This window comes from Natator depressus, chromosome 2 (genome assembly GCF_965152275.1).
Source record: "Natator depressus isolate rNatDep1 chromosome 2, rNatDep2.hap1, whole genome shotgun sequence".
Classification (NCBI taxonomy): Eukaryota; Metazoa; Chordata; order Testudines; family Cheloniidae; genus Natator; species Natator depressus.
In genome coordinates this window covers 157,937,762-157,965,088 of record NC_134235.1, presented here as the reverse complement: position 1 = coordinate 157,965,088, position 27,327 = coordinate 157,937,762, and the positions used below count along the sequence as shown (strand labels likewise).

Below are 27,327 nucleotides of genomic sequence, written 5' to 3'. Positions count from 1 at the left end.
GACAGATTGGTCTGTGCTTTCTGTCTGCATTTTTCTCTTGCTTTCTCAAATGCCTTCTGAGCTACTCATGCTAGGAATATGTTATAATTCATTGTTGTTATTATTTATGGTTATTATTATTGCCCATTATTCTTAGAACAAAATAATTAGAAAATGCAACGTACAAAGGATCTTATTTTAGCATCATGTTCCTTGTCTATCAGTAGTTACTGAATACTAAAACAATAGTACTCCTGCCAACACAGTTTGCTTATGTGGATTCTCTGAAAGAAATGCAACTGCTGAATGCCAAGATTATAATAACCTTCCAGCATAGCACAGGCTGAATGTGACAAACAGAAGAAATATTAAATTTAAGGGGGAACTTTGTTGGTTATTTTTAACGCACACAAAAAATTTAAAATTTTAGCAAAACTAACAAAGGGGGCCAAATGCAATTAGGAAGAAGGAAAGTATAATTAGCATTTTATGTGGTTTGTTTGTTGTCATATATTTTATTGATGTCCAAAGTGATACTATGCATGCACATCATTCCACCACTTGCATCATGTGTCCCTCTCTCCAAAAAATCCCAAAATCACAGAGATGTATATTCCATGTGACGCTGCATTAACATTGGGAGCCTCTGTGCATGTTGAGGATGAATTATTACCATCATTTTCTTTTATTTGGTTTGATTTCCTGCTACATGCTATTGGTGATTAATGCTTCTATGATTTGCGCTACTTGGTTTTATTGGGTATCATGGCTTTGAAGCATGCTGTAAAGCAATACAACTATGAAAGAAGATACTGAGGTTGCACTTTGACTTTGGGTGTATTTACTCTCATAGCATTAAATCTCAGGTCAAGTTTATTTAGTTTGAGTTTACGTGATTTCGTAATCACACTAATTTCTTTGGGTAGTAGAGCCCCCACAAGTCTCTGTGGAATCGTGGCTCAGAATCTGGATATTTTCCAGTTGTCTGTCAAAATATTTAAAATCCCAGTTCTTCAGATCCATTGTTGCTTTTAGAGCAAATGAGCTAGATTTTTCCACCATTAGGATTTCACAACTGGGTAAGGAAGTATCTCTTTTATGATGATTATTTTAACATATTTCCCCTGGAAGCATTTTTTAAATGACAGTGTAAAATGGAGCATGTATTTAGAACAGGTGCAGAGAGCAACTCTAGGCAGCTGGACAATGGAGATCCTATCAGCAGACAGCCAGCAGGTACACAGGGCATCTCAAATGAAGTACCTAACAAAAACAGGTGTACATGGGGCAGCCAAAAGATAGTACCTGGGAACTGGGCAAGTGGGCAAAGCAACAGCCGGCACAAAACAGGTGGGCAGGGCAGCAGCAGACAAAATTCGGCAGAAGGCAGCTCCGGGCATTCTTCAGGTAGCTAGGACAGCATCAGTATATGGGCCCTGAAATTTATTTATTTCAGTGGGAGTTTTACCTGAGTACGGATTGCTGTCTCTTGTCTTCAGTAAGCAGCAGGAAGGCAGCATTGGGGATTTGGCAAGTGAGGCCAGGCAGCAAACACCCCAGGCTGCTGTGAACTGGACAGCACTAGACTGGCTGTCATTTTGTATGCAAATTTTCATGCCATGTTCACCAAGCACCTCACACACACTAATGAATGTAGCCTCACAACAACCCTCTACAGTCAGGAAATATTATTTGCCCCATTTTATGAATGGGGAAACTGAAAACATTGACTTGCATATGGTCATATAGGGAGGCTGAGGCAGATCTAAGAACTCAGCTCTCCCTGAATTCCAGTCTAATGCTTTAATCCTAAAATACTACTTCTTCCCAAGCAAAGAGAAAATTGCAGAAGGAAAATGTGCGATACATTCTATGCACTGTAAGGGTATGTCTTCACTACCTGCCGGATCGGCGGGCAGCGATCGATCCAGTATGGATTGATCTAGCGTGTCTAGTCTAGATGCGATAAATCGATCCCCAAGCACTCTCCCATCAACTCCTGTACTCCAGCACTGCGAGAGGCGCAGGCGGCATCAACGGGGGAGCATCAGCAGTCAACTCACCACGGTGAAGACACCACGGTAAGTGGATCTAAGTACGTTGACTTCAGCTACATTATTCACGTAGCTGAAGTTGCGTAACTTAGATCGATCCCCCTCTCCCAGTGTAGACCAGGGCTAAGACACAATCCTTCAAAGAAATGTGTTAATTATTAGCTGGATTCTTTTATCTGGTGTGAGTGACTAGGGGGAGATGTGCAGTCTTGCTGAGTTCCCAAGTTTGAGTGTACCATGCCTATGCAGCTAAAAAGAAAGATTCGCAACAGCCCCAGTGGATTCCGGGTGTGCCCAGACGTTTGAGTCAGGAGGGCTTGATTAGAAGTGAAATTCTGCAAACAGGTCATCTGTGTCCATGGAGATACATGTACGCATCCCTCAACAGGTAGGAGCTGAGAAGGCTGACTCAAGGTGGGATTATCCATTTTAGACTCTAGACAGTTGTTAAGGAGCAAGACTGGGAATGCTTTTGTTCTCTTATTGGGCTTGTAGGACTGGCTCACAGCCTCATATAAGGAAATGCCACAGTTGTAAGAGACACCAAGTGCCCTGGCGATCACAGGGGTCTTTGGTGGTTGGATCTGAAATGGGTTGTGCATGGGAGAAGTGGTGGGAATACAGGGTGTGGTGGGCAAGGCTCTAGTGGGGAAGGTGTCAAGGTTCCTCCCCCACTCTGAACGCTAGGGTACAGATGTGGGGACCTGCATGAAAAACCTCCTAAGCTTATCTTTACCAGCTTAGGTCAAAACTTCCCCAAGGTACAAAATATTCCACCCTTTGTCCTTGGATTGGCCGCTACCACCACCAAACTAATACTGGTTACTGGGGAAGAGTTGTTTGGACACGTCTTTCCCCAAAAAATACTTCCCAAAACCTTGCACCCCACTTCCTGGACAAGGTTTGGTAAAAAGCCTCACCAATTTGCCTAGGTGACTACAGACCCAGACCCTTGGATCTTAAGAACAATGAACAATCCTCCCAACACTTGCACCCCCCCTTTCCTGGGAAATGTTGGATAAAAAGCCTCACCAATTTGCATAGGTGACCACAGACCCAAACCCTTGGATCTGAGAACAATGAAAAAGCATTCAGTTTTCTTACAAAAAGACTTTTAATAGAAATAGAAGTAAATAGAGATAAAGAAATCCCCCCTGTAAAATCAGGATGGTAAATACCTTACAGGGTAATTAGATTCAAAACATAGAGAACCCCTCTAGGCAAAACCTTAAGTTACAAAAAAGATACACAGACAGAAATAGTTATTCTATTCAGCACAGTTCTTTTCTCAGCCATTTAAAGAAATCATAATCTAACACGTACCTAGCTAGATTACTTACTAAAAGTTCTAAGACTCCATTCCTGGTCTATCCCCGACAAAGACAGAATATAGACAGACACACAGACCCTTTGTTTCTCTCCCTCCTCCCAGCTTTTGAAAGTATCTTGTCTCGTCATTGGTCATTTTGGTCAGGTGCCAGCGAGGTTACCTTTAGCTTCTTAACCCTTTACAGGTGAGAGGAGCTTTCCCCTGGCCAGGAGGGATTTCAAAGGGGTTTACCCTTCCCTTTATATTTATGACAGAAGGTATGAAACAAGGTGAGCAGCTTCTTCTCCAGACCCACCGTGTTACCAGATGTTTGAACCCTTGCAAGGAGATGCTAATTTTCTCATGCTGATTTAGACCCTGATCTTGTAGACGCTGCATGTATACTGAACTTCAAACTCATGAGTAGGCCCATTGAAGGGAATGGGAATAGTCAAATGCTTAAAATTAACTAAACATGTGCGGAAGTGTTTGCCAGATTGGATCCTTGCTGAATATGACAAAGATGGCAGTGGCCTACTTGATCAGAGAAATCTAGGGTCTGGGATGAGCTGTCCTAAGAGTGGAATTTCAGGAACTGCTAAACCTGGATTTAAGTTTGAGCTTGTTGTTTATTTTGTGTTAACATGTCAATAAAGCCATGAGACAATTAGTGGCTCTTTTGTCACCTGTCCACTCATATGTCTGCCTGCTGGCTACTCCCCTAAGCTCACAACGCAACCCCTGAATTGATCAGATAAGAAGGCAGCATATGTGGGAATAACAGGTTCTAGAGAGGTCAACTAGTCTATTTCCCTTCTAGTGCTGAAAACAGAAGCAGTTGGAGGGCAGGATGGGAGCCATCAGTCCAGAGAGAAATCAGATGATGTCTGCAGCTTCTTGCTAGCCACCATTGTGAGCTGGTGGAGTCACAGCGGGGTAGGGTTGGGAGTCATGAAAGTAAGATGGAGGGGTGAAGAGAGGGATTTAGAGTAGGTTGAGGAGAGAGGAGAAGCCAATGGGGAATGAGGTCTGGGTGTTATCATAAGACTGGTGTTGCTAAGGTTAGACATACATTTAGGATGAGTGGCAGAAGATAGGACTGTGCACATTAACAATCTTATACAGTGGGGTTCATCTGAATTATGTTAAGCTCCTGGATACAGCTAACAATTTTTAGGTTTTAAGAAATTCAGCTTCCTTACTTCTACTTCGGAAATACACAGTGCCGATTACTCTTTCAACAGCAGCAGCAGCAACAATGGAAATCTGAACACCTGCAATCCAGCCCTCACAGCTTCCGTCTTGGAACTTGACAGTAGTGAGATTTCATAACTTCTTGGAAACCCTGAAACTCCAGCATTCACTCCTCCGGGAATGTCTCACTTTTCTTTTTTCCTGTAGTAGACTTGTATTGTTTCATTTTCAGCAGAAACATAACCAGACATATGATACAAAACATCATGCATCTTAAAACCTTTCAGACGCCCTCCTGTTGATATAGCCAACTGTAAACATTAAATAAAATTGAATTTTGATAGAAGGGGGAAAGTGATTTAAATGCTGCCAAAGGGAAGTTATAACCATTCCATAACCACTAGTAAACTCAACTCAGTCTTAACAAGAACTGCATACACACACAAAATGAATCTGAGATAAAAACATGATAAGCACTCCACTCACAAAGATTTATTGAGATCTATTAACACAGTGCAGCCAGGAGGATCTCAGCACCATCAATGCCAGGAGGTGTTGGAGATGGATCAGTCATGTCTTTCGAATGGAAACTGATTCCATCACCTAGGGCACAGCTGGGGAACCATTGAAAGACTTGCCAGAAACAGACAGGAGTGGAGGAGCTTCGTCACTGCCCTAAACGCCAGAGGCATAATAGGAACATCATGATGATGATGATGGTCACAGTGATTTTGCCTTTCCAGTACTTCAGGAAAACCTACTTTGTTTCCATTAGCCCAAATTTAAATCAAAGTCTTTCCTCTTTTAACCAAATCCCTCATGTCAGAAACATAATATTAAATGCAATGCTACTGGTGTGGCAATGTGTGCTTCCTTGCGTTGGCCCACCACAATGCTTCAACACATATCTGGAGGGTTCACTTATAGGGATCAGAGGATGGTTACTCTTTTGGGGCTTGTCTTCACTATGGGCTAAATCGGCGTGGCTGTGATCGATGCAGTGGGCATCAATTTAGCAGATCTGGTGAAGACACAATAAGTGGATGGGAGAGCGTTCTCCCGTTGACTTAATTAATCCACTTCAACAAGAGGCAGAAGCTATGTTGACCAAAGAGTGTATCCCATCGACATAGCACGGTGTAGACACCACATTAAGTCAATGTAAATTATGTCAACTTAAGTTATGTAACTTAACTAAAGTAATTTAGATTGACTTACATCGCTAATATAGATAAGGTGTTTATGAAAACTTAGGTTTTCCTTAGTCTTGGTCTCTATGCTGTGTCTGCCAGCAACGTTGCCAATTGTCATGGTGGTTTTTCGGGTGTGAAAACTGGTCCAGTAGATGCTGGACTGAAACCAACAATTCATTTCACATAGGTAACCAAATAGACATCTGCTGGGAATGGAGTTTATCACATCAGCATATTTCTCTCCAATATCAACATGACCATTACATTTATAATATAGTGCAAATGCAAGAGACAGATGTATGGTGAGCTCAATATTTTTATTCTCTCTGTAGTGCGTGTTGAATATTTAGTATTTTTGAGTTTCATTGGCAGAGGTTTTGGTGGATTTATGTTATTACTTACGTTGTTTCGGTATATCTTGGATCATTTGACACTATCTCAAAAGCTAGAGAGACACCATCAAAGTGGTTGAGTAACAGCACTTCAATCTTCTGTTCTGGAAGTGTTGTTCTGTGTACTATAGCACCAGAAAGGGCAGAATACTAGGCACTCCCTGCACTAGGAAAGAGATAAATAGCATACTCCAAGATACTATATTGCTATTTACACTTAGTTATGTATTGGCTTGTGTTAATGTACCACTTCCATCTATTACATAGGGACTATTCCAAATACATAGAAAATGTAAAACCTCTTCTAAGCTATTTTCTGTTTATTTTTTTCTGCTCCTAAACATTTATCAGATATTCCCAGTTCTTTCCCCTGTTAAACTAAAATCTCTGATGCAATCTCCTGACCATGGTATCATAAATAATGTCAGATCTGGCCAAGTGTTCAACGATTCCCTTCTTTTTAGAGGAGCTATTCTTTTCAGTCATCAAAGAACAACTTCTCTTTTTGGAGAGAAAGGTCGAAAGTTCTATTCCATGTGCCAGTTGTATAAAGGTTAGCAGATGACAGTCGTGTCTTTGTATGTTGTGATTACAATGTGACAAATTCATAGGTCTCAAATATCTCAGAAGCATGTTAGTTCAGTGCTCAGCTGTGTGACACAGCCTAACTTCTTAAGGACACTTAAGGTTGTATCTTAGCAGTATTGTACTTCTGGCTTGTCTTGAAAAGAGATAGTGGTTTCCCTATGCTCTGGGAGCTATGGCTCAGATACGCTCTCTGTGGTTCAAATTGTCTGCCCAATGAACAGCACTAGATCTGCTCTGTATATAATGCTGATTTTCTCTTGGGTAATGCATGGGTGTGAGACACCTTAGATATGATGCAGAGGATTAGATAGGGTGACATCCTGGCCCCATTGACTTCAAGGGATCAGGACTTCACTCATAGCATTAACATTTACAAGTCAAAAATTATGCTTTGTAGGCTGTGTGAAATAGGATATTACAATACCAAAACCACATTACTGAACACTGTCTGGTTTAGTGATGTGATTTGGTAAGGTATCCTTCATAGAAAGATAAAGATAGGCTTAATAAAATGTACAAGCATGCATTCTTAGAAAAGCATGGCTAGATTTTTTGTCTCAGGATGCGAAATGCCTTTGCACTGAGAATGAGAGAAACTTAAAGAATCCTCATTACCGCTCTTATTTTGGGCTTATGCCTTCTAAGGCTAAATCCATTTACCTTCTCTCTAGAGCAGTGGTGGGCAACCTGCGGCCCGTCAGGGTAATCTGCTGGCGGGCCACGAGACGGTTTGTTTACATTGACCGTCCACAGGGACAGCCGCCCGCAGCTCCCAGTGGCCACAGTTCGCCGTTCCCGGCCAGTGGGAGTTGTGGGCGGCCGTGCCTGCGGACAGTCAATGTAAACAAACTGTCTCGTGGCCTGCCAGCGGATTACCCTGACTGACCACATGCGGCCCGCAGGCTGCAGGTTGCCCACCACTGCTCTAGAAGACTGAAATGTTTAGGTCCCACTTCTTTGTTACACTCTTTCACCCAAAGGCTCAATTGAATTCTAATCTCTTTAGTTCTCAGATTATGTCATGTCATATGTAGCTGAATCCAGAATCCACTACAGGGCCTGAAGTGTATATTGCAATATTGTAAATGAAAAGTAAGCAACAAGGGGGAAAATCTGATATGATTAAGGTATTGTAGTTCAACCATCTTGCACAAGTTTTAATACAGAGGTGATGCGAAAACTGTGTGGACCTAATATGCATGTACATTTTCATCACTTTTGCATGGCCATTTCAATTTGCCAAGAGTTGTGGGCTGCTTGATGTGAATATGTGTGGATGCTTTCCAGTGTCTTCACAGCATAACAAAAAACTTGCATGTAAAAATCTCCTGGTTTAGCTGAAAACTATAAGGTGAATGACTGGATTGCACTGTGTCAGTGATAAAGCAAGAAGGAGGAAACCAAGTGCACCATCAACAATGTATGCCATCTGCCAACCAATTACAAGCTAAATTTATGCCATATGCCATCCAATTGGAAGCTAAATTTATGCCATATGCCAAGCAGTTGGAAGCTCAGTTCAGTTTTGATGTGGCTATTCTGAAGTAAATATGCATAAAAAACATATGCTTTCTGTCAACCAAATTTGTATGACACTGTCATTTCCAGACTGTGCCATTTACTGTGCTCATAAAACTAATGATTGTATCTTTTTGTTGAAGCCATCCACATCAGGTGAAAAAGAAGTCACCATAAAAATTCCTTCAGAAACCCAAGGGGATTCAACTACAAGGCACTCTCCGCTTACTTTTTTGTTTAACTCATTCCTTATAGCTCAGTCTGTGTGTTGAGCTTTCATTGCTAGACATGGATTGGATGCCCATTTTCTGATGGTTCAGCTCTTTCTGTGACCACAATAACCAAACTTCCAATGAAGTATAAGTACAAAATGATGGATTAGGTTCAGATTGTAAGCAAACATAAATCAAGCAAGACTTGCCAAGTTGCACCCATGTTTGGTTCTGTCTTCACACAATGATCAGCAATCTCTCGCTCATAAAGCTAGACTCTCCATGGACAAAAAAAATCACTCGTAAATTCACATCTTGCTCATTTGGATGGGTGAGTCTAGACGACCAAGAGAAATTGTTGTTAAGTGAATCTTTTTCTTCATTGTTCTCTCCACCAGTGAGTGCCAGTGAACCTGAACCCGAGCCTGAGACAGAACCAGAACAGGAAACTGAGGCAGAGGCCGAGCAGGGAACGGAGACACCACAGGAAGTAGAGGCTTCGGAGGTGGGACCAGAAAGTGAGGTGGAGCAAGGTCCTGAGCGAGAGCCAGAAGAAAGTGCAATACTCAGTGAAAAAGAGAGGCAGAATGAGGAAGTGAACGAAAAAGACAACTGTTCTGCATCCAGCATATCCTCAGCAAGCAGCACTTTAGAGAGGGAGGAAAGAGAGGACAAGTTAACCAGTGACAATGAAACTGGTAAAGTGAAGCTTTTTCAATAAATGCAGGCTTTCCCATAAAGAACATGTCAAATCAGGTGCTTTGGTGTAAAGCTAATCAACTAACAAATCTTTTCAGCCTGTCCTTCATTAGCATTTCTTCCTTTATGGTTCAAATCCATAGCTGCTCCCTTTGTGTGGAACTCCATTAATTTCAATGGGGTTTATGTGTGCAGAGCAGCAGAAGAATCAGGTCTTATAAGATTTCCCTCTGATCAAGACCTATTTCTTCTTTCAACAATTAATTTACTAACTGGTTGGAGACTGGTCCTGCCACTAACATGCATCCAAAGCTCAGTGAATTCTGTTGGATGTTCCAATGGTATGAGATGCCCTAAGATAGTTTGTCATGAGATCGCCAGTGCCTGTCTCCATGCTATTCACTATCACGACGGGTAGTCCTAATGTTAATACTATAGGAAATTAGGTGAGGTGCTTCTCCAGGTGCTGCATTTCTTTCTTTTCTTCCATCATTCCTGTCTTGGTCAGGTATCAGAAATTCAGGGAGACACTTTGAAGTTGCTGACTGTAGAGCTAGAAATGCCTGACCATGGCTTGGGTGGAGAAGGCATAAGGAGAACTTCCACAGTAGCCAACAGTAATGGCTGGATGAACCACCAGCCACACTTAAAGGATGTCACCGCCTGCACACCTACCCTATGCCTCAGCTTGCTAAGGGAGGAGTTGTGCCATCTAGAATTCTCTCTTGGGAGGTCCAACTCCACGTGGCCAGCAGCCCATGCCAGTGACTAAATGGCAGATTGTGGCCCCTAGTAATTTGATTCTTATACAATTGTTTGCTCTTGAATTAATAGCTGTAATATAATTAACATGGCCTCTAAATCTTATTGAGGCACTGCAGTGGGGCCCACTGTTCTAAATGAAACATTTTAGATCTTAAAATAAATTATCGTAATACATGAAGTATCTAATCACTCTTTCCTGATGACATAGGAATTGTTTGAAATCATAGAGATCATGTCTTGGTGGTTATATCGCCAGCCTTTGGACATTCACATTTTTTCCATTGATTCCGGGGCCAGAAGGGACCACTGTGATCATCTAGTCTGACCTCGTGTGTAACACAGGCCATAGAGCTTCCCCAAATAGTTCTTTTTGAACTAGTGAATTTTTTTTTTAAATGCAGTATTGATTTTAAAATTGCCTGTGGAGGCAAACCCCATCTCTTTTTTACAGGAATATGTTGCTAAAACTTAACAGGTTCACTATTGTTCACTATTTAAGGGTCATCAACTTTTCTTCAGTGCGCAGAACTCTCCTTGATGTCACTGGTCAAGGCTTGTATATGGCTCCATGAATACCACTATACCCTTGAAGAAGATGGATAGATAAATATCTGTGTAAAAATATAAACCTGAAAGATGAGTTGAGGATTTAGTCCCAACAAACTTATCTCTTTGAGACAGCAGTTCCACCTGAAAAGGGCACAGTCAGTTTCAAGGACAGTTTTATCATAAATTTGGATCCCTTGCCTTCAGGTCAGCAGAGGTTGTGTTATAGTGCAGATAATGAAAAGTAGCCTCTAGGAATGGAGGCATTGTTTACACCTGCAGTGCTATTGCTTAGTGGGTTGTGAGGGGACCAGCATAGGAAATAAACCATAAAAGTGAAAGTGAGCTCATGCTCACTCTTTATCTTCCACTCTCCCCCTTTCTCCACCAATGGAAGGTGGCTAGAGCCTCTATTTTAGTGTAGATGATGAAAGGCTTTGAACACATAGGGGATGGAGACTGTCTTCTGCTCCTCCTCTTCACACAGGCAAGATGTTGCTAACCGTCAGTATTACAGATTACTAGCTGGTGTTCAGCAAAAACTGTACTGGTTATGAAACAGACTATGGCTCTCATCACACTGTGGCATAGTCCAAATGTTAAACAAGGAGCGAATGGGTTACAAACATTTTTCACACTCAGCACATTTTAGTTCTGGCTGTTTCCAACATGATGAACTTTAACTTCTTGTCACACTGAATCCATTTGTCATACGCTTCTGCATTACTATTTTGGTATTATACTATAACTTAATGAAATGCCAGCTTTTAAAAGTTCATAAGCTTTAGCAGTATAGTAAAGATTTGTTGGTTGAGAGACCTAATGTGTTGTGAATTACTAAAGTTTGCAATTTAGTTGGTAAGGGAGCAAATGCAGAACTAGAAATCATGCAGAGTACTCGGTCTGCATGGATTATTTTTGCATTCCTAGGGTTTTGTGCTTTCTCAGACAGTTCTCAGATTCCAGGAAAGGAGCTGTCATTCATGGATTACATTGCTGTGCCTGCCCAGACACAGCAGGGGCAAGGAAATGAAGTGTTTGGTTTTGAGCTCCTCCTTCCTTATCGTCAAACACACTGCTCTATGCTTCTTCCAATCCTTCTCATCCTAGGTAGCACTGCAACACAGTAGCCAGATGAAGTAGTGTGCATGAAGGGGATGCATGCCGGGGGGGGGGGGCAGGGGCGGGAGGAGAATCTACAGGAGTAGCAACAGCAGGAGGCTTTACAGAGATAATCTTGTTTGGCTAGTGAAGAATGAGGTAGATCTTGGGAGACTAAAATGGGGGTGCAAACTCTGTTGGAGAATTTTGAGTGAGCAGTATTGGAAAGGAATCAAATCTAGGGAGACACAGAAGGTGAGAATCTAGAGGGGGGGCCAAATCTTGTGGCATGTATACAATGGAGTCTGGGAAATCTTGGACAGTTCTGAAGTCTTTAGGCAGTTGAATCTGGTTGAGAATTGGTCTTTGTGAAATCTATAGTGAAGGGGAAGAGGAGAGTCTGGAGGAGATCAGAAAAATCTAGTAGCAAATCTTGGAGAGAGAAGAGGTGAGGGAGCAATCCTGTAGATGGGATGTTGAGGGAAAGGGATGAGTGAAGGGCGTCACAGCTCAGGGCAACTGCACCTGTATTCCTCCCTCTGTGGTCCCTTGAGGGTACCCAATCTAGACTCCCAGCTGCATCTCTCTCCCGCCTAAACAGGCTGCACAGTTCCCTGTCTACACTGTGGTAATCCCCAGTAAGCCAGACTGCTTAAATAGGCTAGCATCTGCACTTTGCTTTTTCTCCACGGGCTTATGAACAGCTTAATTGCCAGCAGTTATAAGTTACAGCACAGCCCTTTATGAGCAAGCACATTTATTCTTAAGGTAAAAGCATTACAGAGAAAACATATAAAAACAATAAAAGTTCCTATATGCATGCTAACAGCTTACCACAGTTTACCCATCAGTCTTATGTGGCCTCAGTAGGCCAAAGTCCTTCCAACCCTCCCCAGGAATGATTGGGGCTCAACTTGGACAGAAATCCTGTCTCTTTGCTGGATCAGGAAGAAAGTCTTCAGTCATTTTAAAATCAGGCTTTTTATCCACAAAATCCTTTCCTTGTCTGGTGGCCTCTGGAGAATCCAGTTTGAACTAGTATATGTGAGCCTCTCCATCTGGTGGTAGCTCTCTGGAGAAGTTACAACCTGAGTGAATTTGCCTAATTTCCTCCCACTGTTCTTAGTTCCTGGAAGAGTTGTGGTCACTCTCCCACAGGGAATTACATACAGTCCCTGGCCCACAATGATATATACACTTAATACACTAAGATCTCCCAAAGATATGGCAGGAAATTGCCATATCTGTCACAAATGGGAAAATGAGGCAAGGAAGAGATTGAGTGTTCAGGAAAGTAAAAAGTGAAGAAAGATGGGCTGCCTGCATCCTGGGCAAAAATCATTTGCTATAAGCTGAATCTTTCTTAATGTTGGATTCAGCTTCAAAGGTGGCTAAGAGCTAGTATGGATGGAGCCATAAACTATTCAACATTAGAAACCCAGGTTGGAATTCCCAGGTTGGAAGTCTGCTCCATGATGCACAGTGAATTTTTAAACCCATTTTAATTTAATTTAATTTTAACAAATGATTCAGCTAGAGCGGTTTGGGTCTCTTGCCCATAGTGTTGATGTGGCCACTGAACTTGCCAAGGAAGAGATTTTCCAGAGCAGATGGAAGGGGCTTAAGGTTATAGAAATAAAATAAGTCAACTGATAAAGACATTAAATTTAAAGTGCTAACATAAAAATCCTGACAAAGAAAAAGACAGTAGAGTAAAAGGAGAAACAAAAATAAATAAGAAACTCAAGAGAACATGCAACCACAGAACTAATACATACATATATATGTGTGTGTGTGTACATATATATATGTGTGTGTGTGTGTGTACATATATATACACACACACACACACACACACACACACACCAGGAAAGAGAGGAGAAGGAAGGCAGTAATCAAAAATAAACTAAAATTTAATTTTAAAAGTTAGATTAGAAAAAATATATTGATTAAATGTGTAAGGAAGAGAAAGAAAGAATCAAAAACAGAATCATGGTAAGTATTGAACTATTTTCATAATCCATTTTTAATTGCAAAATATACTGAAGGTGAAATAAGGCCGGTCTCATTTAATACCCTTTGAAAAAAGATCTCACATATTTTGGACATACTTTCTACATTGTGTCCCACACTGGTTGGTGAAGATGTTAAGAGGTATTCAACATCAGGAAAAAATGCATCCTACAATCTACTTTGATCATTTATTTTGATGGTTTTATTGTTGTTTGGTTTTAATTATTTATGATGTTTCATGCACTAGTTAATTTTTCAGCTTCTATATACCAGTATACAATATGTATGATTTTATCTTGCTGAGAGGTGGGCAGAGGCCACTATATTTCAGTTTGATTGTGGTTTAAATGCAGGTCAGTAATTATGGTCAGCCGATAAAATTTTCAAAAACACCCAAAGGACTTGGGAGCCTAAGTGCATTAGTCATTTTTGAAAATGTGACTTAGGCTCCTAAGTTATTTAGGTGCTTTTGAAAATTTTACTCTGTGTGCACAATTCACTTTGCAGAGACCCCAGAGGTCACCCTGGTGAATATGGCCAAAGCACCAAGGAGTTGTGCTAAGGGCAGCCAGAGTTTCAAGCTGCCCTCCCCTGGCCAGGGGTGGTTGCGGTGGAGGAGGATGGGGTGGGTGGGTATCCAAACTCTGTTGGCCTCAGGCTGGAAAAGCAACAGTCTTTCTTAAAGTAACACCTCTTTCCAGCCATGTCAAGAATACCACAGGAGCAGCCCTTCTGACAATGTTTTAATCCTCCCACTTCTGATCCTAGCTCGGAGCAGAAAGCGCAGAGACACTGGAAATGGGGACAAGTGCCATCCAGTCTTGTGTGGCCTTTGGACTGATGGACTGTCAAAGAATCTAACCATTTAGGTATCCAGTAAAATAACATGGGCCAGATCTCCTCAGTGAGCAATTACCAACATGTAACCAATTATTTTTTCTATATAAAATTTAAAGAGCAGCTCAAAGAAGCAGTTTGGTCTGTGTCCTTAGAGTCACCGAGTACCTCCTGAGATGTTCCGAGCACCTTCAGCTCCCACTGCCTGAATGGCTGTTATGCACTTCTCAGAGAAACATTCACCAACTTGCAGAATCCGGCTGTAGATCTGTGCTATTGCTTACATATCATTTCCAAATATTCCCTGAAACTTTGGACTTGTCTGCCTGAATATTTAGTTCACAGCAACATGTGGTTTCAATCTACCCTGCACTAATCTGCTGTGCATTGTCAGTCTGTGTAGACTCTGCTGCTGCACACTAAAAGTTCCCTAGTGCACTATGAACTGCTGCTGTTTGAAGGTGGTGTAGATCAAAGCACACTACTAAACCGTTAGTGCACATTGGCAGTGTCCCTATGGACAGTCAGCGTGAGATAGATTCACAGCCCAGCTTGCTGCATATTCAGTCTTCTTATAGACAGGCCCTTTATCCGGTTTCATACTATAATTGTACATGTATCACCAAAGATATCTCCAATGCCATTTTTAGGATTCCTGACACCCTGTGCTTTTCCATTCATTGTTTGTGTGTGTGTGATTACAGGTACGTGGTCAAAGACTATTCAAGATGCTGGTGTGAATGAGCAGTGCAGCAACATTCTCAACAACAAACGGTTTATGCTGGATATGTTGTATGCCCATAACAAGAAGCCCAAGGATGAAGAGGAGAAAGAGCTGGAGGAGAAGGAGGAAGAAAAGAAGGAGACGGAGGAAAGTGATGAGTCAATCACCAGCCTAGCCAGTAGGATCTCTATCCTGCAGGCCAGCAAGCAGGCCAAAGATGAAAGTGTCAAAAAGATGGAGATTGGAAATCTGGACAACCAAGGCAGCGTGAAAGCCTTTGCAGAAAAATTCAACACTGTTGAGTTGGCCAAGGGGACAGTATTGCCTGAGGGTGAGCTCGATGAAAAGGTCCCTGAGAAAACACCAGCAGAGCCCAAGAAGGAATCTGATTACATTTGGGATCAGCTCATGGCTAATCCTAGAGAACTTAAAATCAAAGACATGGATTTTACAGACTTGGGGGATGAGGATGATGTAGATGTGTTGGATGTTGATATGGGTCCTGGGGACTCCCTAATTCCCCCTCCCCCACCTCCACCTTCCTTTTTGGGTTTGCCTCCTCCACCACCTCCCCTTCTGTTTGGATGTCCACCTCCACCCTCTGGTAATTTATTGGCTCCTCCTCCACTGTTCAGCACTCCTCAGGGTTTAGGGTCACCCCAGGTTTCTAGGGGTCAGCCAGCATTCATGAAGAAGAAGAAAACCATCCGTCTGTTTTGGAACGAGGTACGGCCATTTGAGTGGCAGTGTAAAAATAACAAACGCTGTAAAGAATTCCTGTGGTCGAAACTGGAACCCATTAAGGTGGACACTTCCAAACTGGAGCACCTCTTTGAATCTAAATCCAAGGAACTGCCGGTCACAAAGGTATTTCTAATGTTTTGTTTAGTTTTTATTAAATTTGAGTTTGTTTTTAGATTAATGTAGATGATATTTATGCTTACAGAGTTTAAAAAACAAAGGAAATTAACAAAGATGTTTTATATATGTTCTATATTTGTGCACATAAGTTAAGTATTCTACAAAGACAGACAGACACTCCATGAGCTGACAATAAGAGCTGAGCCCCAAACAATATACATGCCTAGCCATATGCCATATTGCTCTTGTGAATCATATTTCTATTCCACTTTTTGTATTTCACTTCAGCTGGAGAGTATTGTAGCATTGTAGTATTGTAGCGTTGTAAACTTCATAGCCAGAATTTTCAAACATAGGTTTGTCTGCATGGGGGTATCCAGGAACATTAATCCAAATTAATTAAAGTTATGAATTTGAAGTGGATTAGTTAAACCATATTGAGTCCCTGTGTGGGTGCTGTTGTTCAGAATTAAATTCACTTACAAAGTGAATTAAACTATCCTAAATTAAGGCCACTGTAAAATGATGTCCCCATGGATACCAAAGTGCATCATGTATTAAGGAAAGGTAATTCAGATCTGTGTATCTGGCTACTTTTCCCTTGCTAGTGAAATTTAAAGCTTTGTCATTAGGCATGTATGGAGATGAGGCAAAACAGGGCTTGTTATAATTGGACACCACATGAAATCATTGTAATATATTCTCATAACATATATCCTGTAATATATCTTCATACTATTTTCATAATCATTTTAGGAATTATTCCTGAAAGGGTCATAACGTTAAAGTATGGTTCTGCTTTGAAATGTGTAAATAGTCTTGTGGTTCCATGTTAATTGTCTCGCGATGATTTCCGTTTCAAGTGTATAAAGATTACTTATCTAAAGAACTTTTTGTCATATTGCCAAGCCCTGCAAATATAACCTGGGTTCTCTTCTTTTCACGCATACATTTTTTTGCCACTTTGCACAGAAATATTTTTCACCCTTAACTTAGAGAACTTTACTATCCAAATTTCATTATGAAAATATGAAATTTTCATGAGAGAAAATCTTGATTTGCTAAGACTTCTGTGTTTCATAGGAATATTATCATAAAATTAAACCTTTAAGGCTGGTAACAGAACCATTTAATGCTGAACTCTTATGACGTATCTTGCAGTTGAATTTAATGGAGATTTAAAGTTAGCCTTTAAACGTTATTAGCTAGAACCCTTGCTGTTCATGACTATTGTTTTTGATTTGTTAATGTAAATACAGTAATTGGTATCAGACAAACAATGTTCTTTTCCAGTTATAGTACTAATAAAAGATACACTGTAAGGCCACATATAAGAAAATCACTCATTGCCAATATATCTGTTGTACATATGCCTAAGTTCTCACATTAGTACAAGTTTTATAACAATTCTGAAAAACCACATAGTACCATGATCATTTTACTTTTCCATTATTGGTACAAATTAAGTATCCACGTGTTCAAAAACAAACAATCCAGAAGACTAGATGGCTCAAGGTGTTGGAAATTAGATTTCTAGTCCTTCATTTCTAGGTCACTGGTTCAAATCCAGTTGAAATTGTTATAAATGGTAGTTTGACAGTCTATATTGGTGTTCTTGGTCAAGCAGACACATCACAGTTGACTAACTCAGCTGGTAGGCCAAGGATTGAATGGATCTGAAATCTTGCACTGTTTTCTCACTCCTAGAGACTGTTCCTCCGGGCCAGTGTTGAGAGACGTTGTATCAGGGCAGGGAAGCTTGCCCTACCTTGCTGTTGCTTTTGGGTATAAGTAGAAGACTTCTGTTTCCAAGGCTATCACCTTGTACCTTCAATAAAGACTGAGTTCCCCACCAAAAAAAGAAAAAAATTGTAATCAAAAGCCCTCCTGACTAATTTGTAAGGTGACTTTGAACCCTGAGCTATATCTGAGAGTGTAATCATTTCAGCCAAAATAATCAGAATTACAGATGTGTCATACTGATTATGTATTGGTAATGTGGACAATGTAGCTGCAGTTTATAAAATGTTTACACAGCAAACAGTAGGCCTACAAATACATCAAATACATAGATTGCACAACTGTTATAATTTTAAATTGAATTATCTCTAACACAAGAATAGCTCAGTGATTTTCATTGCATATAGAACTGAAATGTATTTCATACAGATTTTAAAAATAAATCCAATCAATGATTAATTCAGGGCATGTTGAGCTTAATTTCACTCCCTCTGCTTTCTCCACTGTTGGTAAAATTGTGGCATATTACTCCTCCTACTCTCCTTCGTTGTAAATATAAATCTATCATAGAAGGCTCATTCTGAGTGTGGACTGGAGCAGAAGGAATGAGAATGTCATCTAGGAGCCACAAAACAAATCATTCCTTGAACTGAATGTAGACTTACAGCATATTTCCACTTCCACAGAGTTTGTTGTATACTTCATAATGTCAATATTTTGATGAACTGGTCTGCCTTACTTTTACCCTTTTACATTTACCATAAATTATGATAAAAGTTTAGATTATTTTAATCAATCAATTAATTTTTCCAAATCATTAACCAGGTATTTTCCCAAACTCTCGTCACTCATCTCCGCCCTACACACACTTTCTTCCCTGTCCTCCATGTGCTGTTAGGTGCTTTGGCGCAGCATCTACTCTTTGGCTGGCAAGATGAATCAGCAGGTTTCTTAGAAACCGGTGTAGCCTTGAGTTTTGAATAGTGATTTAGATGACGACTTTTCTCTTCGAGGTTAGTCTCGGAGACTTAGCCTCCAAGAGAAAAGTGGTCATTTAAATCACTCTTCAGAATTCAAGGCTGCACTGATGTCAAAGAAACCTGCTGACTCATCTTCCCAGCCAAGGAGCAGATGCTGTGCCAAAGCACCTAGCAGTACATGGAGGGCAGGGACTTCTCTGCACGAGAGAGTACAAGTTTAACTTCCATTATGTCCCTTCAGTAGTACAAGGTTGGAATTTCATTATCATTGCACAGAAGATTGTACGGATTTTTTAAGACTTCCTGTTTTAGTGGACAAACTTTGGATAAGCCTGGTAAAGTGTTGATGTATAGCCAAACTTTTGAAACCTTCTTATCTCTTTCTCTAGAACCCAACATCTTTCCTTCTACTCAGCTAGACCCTTTTCCTTTCCCATTTTCATCCAGACTATTGTAATGTCTTTGATATGAATCCCAGTCATGTTTTGTGTTAGTGCCCTTACTTTCTACTCTTCCTCTGAGTATAATGAGTCCTCTTGGGCTCTGCCTGATCTCTTGGGCTGCATCTTGTGACCTCTGCTGTCTGTGAGCCTGATCCATGAAGTTGGTGGCAAGTGTCCTATGAATTTCAATGGGCATTGGCTCAGGCCTTATCTAACCACCCCACCTGATGGTGGTCTTGGCTCTTAAACCCCAGTCTTCTGTGTGTCCAGTCCAAGATCTGTCCTATTTCCCATCTTCTCCTTCTGACAAATCTAAGTTGGGAGGAGTGAGGGCCTCTCTTCTTTGTTCGTGCTAGCAGTTGTCTTCAAATCGCAAATACCCTGCGTCGTCTGTGAGTCACAAGTATCACCGATTATTGACTCCAGGAAGCCTGGATCATGTAATGAAGAAAAAGAAATAGCCCAGCAAAGATTTTCAGACTTCTGAGACACCCCACGGGTTAGGGGGAATATCATCAACCTGTTGAGGGCAGGTAGAGCAGATCCTAGATCAAGTAGAAGTAATTAAAGAGACATAACTGAATCTGTAAAAAAATAATAATACTAATACATGCATGCACGCATGCACACATCCTCCCCCCTCAGGTTTGCTTTGGCGATTGTGCTCAAATTAGCCCAGCTCTTACTTTTTCCAGACCAGTCTGTCAATTTCCAGTGAGAACACATCCCATTGGGCTAACTCCTAGTGTCCAATCTGGTCTACTGCACAATAGTATAAGAGGTGCTACAAGTTCAGTTGGTTCTCCTAAAAACAGAATACAGAGTAATGAATAAAAGGTCAACCAGTTAGATTTCAACACAGTAGATGTAGTCAGTTGCTCATCAGATGAATTGTTCAGAAAACTGAGAGAGAGACTAAAATTAAGATCAGAAGAGAGGATGAGGTATGGATTTTTTGGCTCCATCTTACCAGATATGCTCCTTGATACAGCTGCAACCAATTTTACTCCTGTTTCTAATCCTTAACTATGATTTCCACAAAACACAGCTATAAACAGCCACTTCCTGATGTTGGCTCACAATAAGTTTTTCATTAAACACAATAGACTACAACAAAATAAAATAAAATATACCTCAGATAGCTGAATGTAACATGTGGAGACATTCGTGATTTCTGGCAGAAAACTGGTAACATAACAGAGAAAACTACTGCATGATTATACGAATCACAGCATCCTCCACAGCAGACAGTTTATTTGTGGGACTAGAGGGCTGTGACAGCTTGTTAGCAGGCATAAAGAGCGAGATCAGATTTCCTCACTGAGCAAGTCTGAAGATTTCTTCCCTTCTGACACTGCCAAACCAGGCAGGTATATTGGCAAGGTGGTTCAAGGTATTTATTTTTCCGGGCAGAGAGATGAAAACAAATGCACCTTTGCTGTGTTAAATTATGTTATCATGCAACCCTGCTGCTGTCTGCAGTGCATAGTTTAGAAATTATGTTTTTGCTGGCTCGTTTCCTATTGAATAGGGCTGAATTTACTGTTCCTGGGGCCTGAGAAACCGGTAGGGAGTAAAGACAAAGGAATATATTCTCATCTGCGTGCTTAAGGATATCCCTTGCATGTGCATAACTTCAGTGAATGCTGAGGGAAATTACACATGTGGGGTGGGATTTCCAAAGGAGCGTAAGGGAGTTTGAGCTCCAAATCCCATTCAGTTCCTTTTGAAATCCCAATAATCCTTGTTAATCAAGATAGAAATAGATGGGGTGCTCTAATTGCTTTCTCACAATCGGAGGACAATGCAACATCCTCCATATAACTGACGCAGAGTCAGTGTCTCAAATTGTCTTGCCAGTTTAAATGCTGCTCATGCAGGGGTTACTTTTGGGGAAGAAGCTGTTTTTGTCTTCATGTTAGATAATATATAAATAAATAAATACTTGCTTGCAAGGCTATTGGAAAAATCATATTAAATTTCACTTCTTTGGTAATACCCATAATAAATAATTATGTACAGTGAAATACAAGTTAGAAAGTAGCTGTTTACAAAAGGGTTAGTATGACTGAGACCCAATGATCTTAGGAGGAAAGTGATCTTAGGTGAAACACAGCCTTATTTTTGTACTCAGTTAGTAACTCAGTTCGTAACTATCTGGTTCCTCGTTCCCCCTTTGATCCAAAAGGGAAGTAATCTGCCCCAGTTTTATATCATGCACAGATTACTTCCTGTTCCTCACAGGTACAGCTGTGTGAGCTGACATGTTGGTGGGTGGAGCTAAAGCTTAAAGTTAAATACATGCTTAAGTGCTTTTGCTGAATAGGGGCTTCAGACTTTAACTCAAACCCATAAATTTGATCCTGATATGGCTCTGAACAGCATCTTCCCACCCCATACTGTATGCTAGCAAAGAAGGAAGAAAAGAAAGAAATGTGCTTACAAAGTCCAGTGTGTAATAGAGTCCTACATCATATGCCATATTCAATTACGTCCTTGGCTTTCCAAAAAAGGCACCTTTCAATGCAGTGTGATGAGAAAATAAAAGATATGTTGCCTTAATGAAAACCATATTGAAAATTTTATAATTCCCCTATACATGTTTTGCAAATCAGTTTACTTAGTTGGCTAGGCATTTTTGTCACTGTTGTGTGCGGAGAATGTGTTTTACATTTTTATAAAAAAATAAATACTTGACTGAGGTCTGTAAAAATATATTGTTATGGATATTTTTCACTTTCATTATTATCTGTATTGTCATTATTATCTAACACACTTCACCAGATGATCTCAAAGCCCCTGGTACATATTAAGGACTAGCTTATATCTGGCCCTACATGGAAGTGCAAAGGAGATAAGAGAGCAAAAGTAGGTCCGCACCTGCACAGGGATCAGCCACAATACTCTGACCACAATCGGTGGGATGGTGTTATTGCTTCACCAGCCACAGGACAGAAAGCAGTTCAGGCAGGACACATCCTGCACCTCCAAAAAGGAGGTGTTGGAGCTCTTTCTGAGAGCAATCACGGAACCATATTCTACCTTTGTTTTCCAACGTAATAGAGCCATTCTGAATCAAGCCACGCACATTCTATGAGATTGGTAAGTATTACTGTCTCCCTTTTACAAATAGGTCAACTGAGGTAAAGGTTAAATTACATATCCAAGGTCACATAGCCAGTCAGGAACAGAACCCAGGAGCCCTGCTTTCCAGTTCCCTGCTCTAATCACTAGTACACACTTCTGCTGAGCATTCCTGCAAAGTCTAGTGACATTCTGGTGACATTTGATTTCTATCAGCTGGTGACAGCTATCACTTTATACTGGCAACATAAAACTTTCTTTAAAAATTTTGAATCCCATCTCAAATTTCTGTACTCCCAAGCCTTGTAGCTAAAAGTACATAATATAGTTATCTTGTATAGTTATAAGACTAATTTCTGCCTTCTAGTTTAAACTCTGACAACCCCCATTGACTTCAGTGGGGATGCATGGGTGTAAACGACAGAAGAATTTACCCTGTGTTTTGCTTATAGATGCACTAGTTTTTATTGTCTGTGTTGCTACTATCATAAAAGTTCAAGTCATTGAAGATCGATGTAAATTTTTGCTTTGTATTATCAGAGAATTGTATCAACATTAATTTTCTTCTCTTTCCCTGTTTACCAAGAAAACTGCTGCAGATGGAAAGAGACAAGAGATCATTGTGTTGGACTCAAAACGAAGCAATGCTATTAATATTGGATTGACAGTGTTACCCCCGCCAAGAACCATCAAGACTGCTATTTTGAACTTTGATGAATATGCCTTAAACAAGGAGGGAATAGAGGTAAGAAGGGATAGTCCAATATGGTCAGCGTTAAATTGTGAGCATATAATTTTGCCCAAGTATTATATGTACTGTAGTTCATCTCTGTGTAAGGAAAAAATCTCTGTGCCTTATTTTCATCGTTGGGGGTTGACATTAGTTATATATATCTGCGGGTTCAGCATTCAATCCTGCATCTTTATTACTCAAAGACTGATTTTTTAAAAAAACTTAAGTCCCTAAAGTTTGGCTTCTAAAGACATGTTTAGGATTTTCAGATGTGCAGAGTACTCCAAACTCTAGTTGGTGTCCTGTGGAAACTGCAGGTGCTCTGCCTCTTTGAACATCAGGCTGTTTATTAAGTGTCAAAGTATGGATTTCTGTGCTTAACTTTTAAGAAAATTTGAACCTAAATTCCTGTTGAGATTTTCAGTGGTAGCGCTCACATATCTTTCTTTGTGTATTTCACATTTTTTAAGTCATTAAAAATCCTAAATCCAGTTCATCATACATATATATTAAATGTTGAACACTTGCACACCCAAGTATCTACAAGGGTAAATTCACAGTTCCTAGAACTGTTGGAAACTGTACAAGGTTTAATAAAGTTCATGCCTGGTTTGCTATTGCAGTTGTTCTAGATTGTATATCAAATGGAAAACAAATGCAATGGCTGGTTGTCTTCAGAATAGCATCTCTGTGTTACTGTTGTTTGAAGTAAGCCAGTTGGTAAAAAGATTACAGATGATGTAATTTTTACCATTACATGTTTGACTTTTCAGGTCTCCTTACCGAGATCCAAGATGAGCTCTGTTTGTTATTCTTTTATCAAAACATTGTTCCTTTATGAAGTCTAAAAAGAAACTGCTGCTACTGTTTTTTAACATTGCTTTTTTAAATTTATTTTAAATGTTTTTATTAAACCTACACCAGTTACAGAGTAATCTGCATGCTTGAAGACCTGGTCTAAAATCTCAATCAGTACCTGACTGAATATGTCATTTGCAGATCATCTTCCAATATTTGAGTTGTATGTTTTTCTTTTGCCCTCACCCTCCTCCCCATATTTAGTAAAGAAGGAAAAGTCAAAAGAAAGATAATATGGAAACAGAGCTGCGGACAGTTAAATGCAAAAAAGAATAAAACCTATTATGTTTTAACTTAATGTGAGGGCCTGATCATCCTCTGGCGGAATACAAGTACTTCCCAGTGACACATTTACTTGCATCCCATAGTACGTTGCTCATCTTCTGCAGGTGAATAATAGGGCCTTTAGTAATTATGACTCTAGAGAGGGCCCGAAACAGAATGCGTAGCAAAGATGTTCACAATCTTGTATGCATCTTCTCCCTTAAATTTCCACCGCCCCTGGCAGACTCAACACCTCACCTGCTGTTCTGGACACCTCAGCTTTCCAACCAGTGCCACCTACTGTTGAGGCTACACTAGCCACTTGGCAGGATAGTGAGTGCTTTGCACCATCTCCACCCTTTCTGGGTAGCCTTTTCACTGGCTGCACCCTGATTGATGCGAGAGTGTCATCATTTATTTTTAAAATATACTACAAAATAGGGCAGATTGCAAAGTGAAGCACTCACAAGTCAGGAAATGACATATTGTTTCCTACACAACCTTCACTTTTCTCCTGATTCCTATGCATTCCGATATAGTCTCCTATGACATGGCCACATGCTATTTTTTCACATAGGACCACTGCCTCCTTTAGGGCTCAAACAGCAATATGCTGAGTACTGTGCCCCCATTTCAGCAAAGACTTAAGCTTGAAGTTAAGAATATGAGTACTCCCATTGACTGCAGTGGAACTACTCATGTGCTTGGAGATGATAACATGCTTGAAGTGCTTTGCTGCATCTGAGCCAGAGTGCTTAGTACCCTACAGGATTGAGCCCAGTGCAGAGGTTGGATGGTGCTCAGTGAGCAACAGCTATTCAGTATTTCTTTTTTCTCCTCATTTTTTAATGTGTGGCCATATGTTTTTTTTACTGTGCCATCTAAACCCTGCACTAAATAAGAAGGTTTTTTATTTTCTTTCTGTGGCACTCCATTGTAACAGCTGAGTATCATGCAAACATTTAATGAATTCATCCTCACAGCACCTTGGTTGAGAGAAATATTAATACACCCATTTCACAGATGTATTATGTACTGCACTGAGGTATCGAGAGAGTATATATGTGGGCTGGAGAGTCTGAGGCTGAGTGAACCCTGATTACAGGATGGGCCCCACATGAGAGAAACCAGGTGATTCCTGTGTAAAAGGAGTCTGCAGCTGTGTCTGCAGAGACTACAGGGGTCACAAAGGCTTCTACAGGGTCCTATATCAGCAGAGGAGGGAAAGGAAAGGAAACTGCAGGGAAGAGAATGAGGAAAAAAAGCTCTCCTGACACAGAGTCCTGGGAGAGACCCTGATTAAAAAGCAGGGAAGGGACTGAAAAGCTCTCCAGGCAGGGAGACACCCTGAGTCACCAGGGAGGTGACTAGGTTCACATACCGGCCCCAAGGCAAAGGTTGGACAAACCCATTGTAACGGTTGTCAAGCCCCACAAGGGGGCAGCAGGCTGACCCAAAGACTGGCCGTGGAAGAGCCCCAGAGAGGGCAGAAGGCTTTTGTTTCTCACAGCTTTTTGTGAATTTTAGTTGGGAACCCAGAAGGAGCGGACTAAAGACAGTGACCTGGCTGGAGGGCCAAGTCATCAAGCAGACACACCACTACAGTGCCAGAGGGACCGTTGGCAGGGGATGCTACCCTAGTGAGAGAGCAGCTACGCCACGCCTGGCCACAAGGGGATGACTAGGAGTAAGCCACTACAGTGCTACTGAAAGTACTAAGTGAGTTGACGAAAGTCACATAAGCAGCAATAGAACCCAGATCTCTTGAATCTCAGTCCAGTGAATTAACTTCAAGTCCATTCTCCTTCTTCCGTTAGAGCCCCTCTATTTACATCAGTCTGGGAAAGGGAAACAGTGCCAGATGAGTGGACCAATGGGGTTATAGTGAAGATACCAAAGAAAGGAACTCTCAGTGATTGTAATAACTGGCGTGGTATCACACTTTTATCTGTGCCAAGCAAAGTATTGTGTAACATCATAGTCCAGCATATACTGGAGGCAGTTGATAGTGTTCTCAGAAAAGAGCAAGCTGGTTTTCGGAAAGAGCGTGGATGCACAGACCAGATCTTCGCTCTACGAAACATAATAGAACAGTGCTTAGAATGGCAACGGCAACTCTGCATAAACTCCATAGACTTTGAGAAGGCTTTTGACAGCATTCACAGGACCAGGCTATGGCGCATTCTGCGGGCATATGGAATTCCTTTCCATTTAATCATCATCAGAAGCTTCTATTTCAATTTTACATGCACTGTTGATCACAGTGAGCTCAGTTTTGAAGTCAAAACAGGAGTACATCAGGGGTGTGCCATGTCTGCAATCCTCTTCAACATGGCCATCGACTGGGTAATGTGGCGTACAACAGAAGACATGCCAAGAGGCATTAAATGGACACTCTTCTCATCGCTTGAAGACCTGAACTTCGCAGATGATGTTGTCCTCCCATCACATACCCAACACCATATACAAGAAAAAACAACTCGACTCAACGCATTCAGCCAGCAAATTGGACTGAAAATCAATTGCAATAAGACAGATATCATGACCTTTAATATTGCCTCACCATCACCAGTACAGGGAGAGGATTATGGTCTCACCAATGTAGAAACATTCACATACTTGGGCAGCAGCAGCAGCCAGGATGGTAGAACAAGCCAGGACATCCGGAACAAAATCAGTAAAGCCAGGAACACCTTCAGGAGCTTAAATACAGTCTCAAAATCATCAAAACGAAACTCAAGATTTATCAGAGCTGCATACTTTCAACACTACTTTATAGTGCAGAATGCTGGGGAATGAGAAAGTATGACATGTCCATACTGTCTTCATTCCATACAACCTGCCTCAGAAAAATCCTCCATATCTTTTGGCCCAGAACAATCTTAAACAAAGATCTGTTGACACAGTGCAGCCAAGAGGATCTGAGCACCATCATTGCCAGGAGGTGTTGGAGATGGATTGGGCATGTGCTTCGGATGGAAACGGATTCCATCACCAGAGTAGCAATAAGATGGACACCTGAAGGCAAGTGAAAACGAGGCCTCTTGAAAACAACATGGCAAAGAGCTGTGGAAGCTGAGCTGAAAATCCTGGGGCACAGTTAGGGAACCATTGAAAGACTTTCCAGAAACAGACAGGAGTGGAGGAGCTTCGTCACTGCCCTAAACGCCAGAGGCATAATAGGAACATGATGATGATGATGATGATGATTAGAGACCTGTCTCATTGACTACACTACAC

General features: G+C 41.0%; 1 protein-coding gene across 12 annotated transcripts in view; it reads left to right on the top strand.

Annotated features, from left to right (window-relative positions):
- FHOD3 (formin homology 2 domain containing 3) overlaps positions 1–27,327 on the top strand; it is a 619,164-nt gene that overhangs the window by 515,276 nt on the left and 76,561 nt on the right. For 11 of the 12 annotated variants that reach the window (XM_074945211.1, XM_074945220.1, XM_074945219.1 and 8 more), the window contains 3 exons: positions 8,838–9,137; positions 15,105–15,991; positions 22,819–22,977. In XM_074945211.1, coding sequence (XP_074801312.1) covers positions 8,838–9,137; positions 15,105–15,991; positions 22,819–22,977 — 1,346 coding nt within the window. The remainder of the gene's footprint in view (positions 1–8,837; positions 9,138–15,104; positions 15,992–22,818; positions 22,978–27,327) is intronic. The other variant, XM_074945213.1, reaches the window with a different exon arrangement.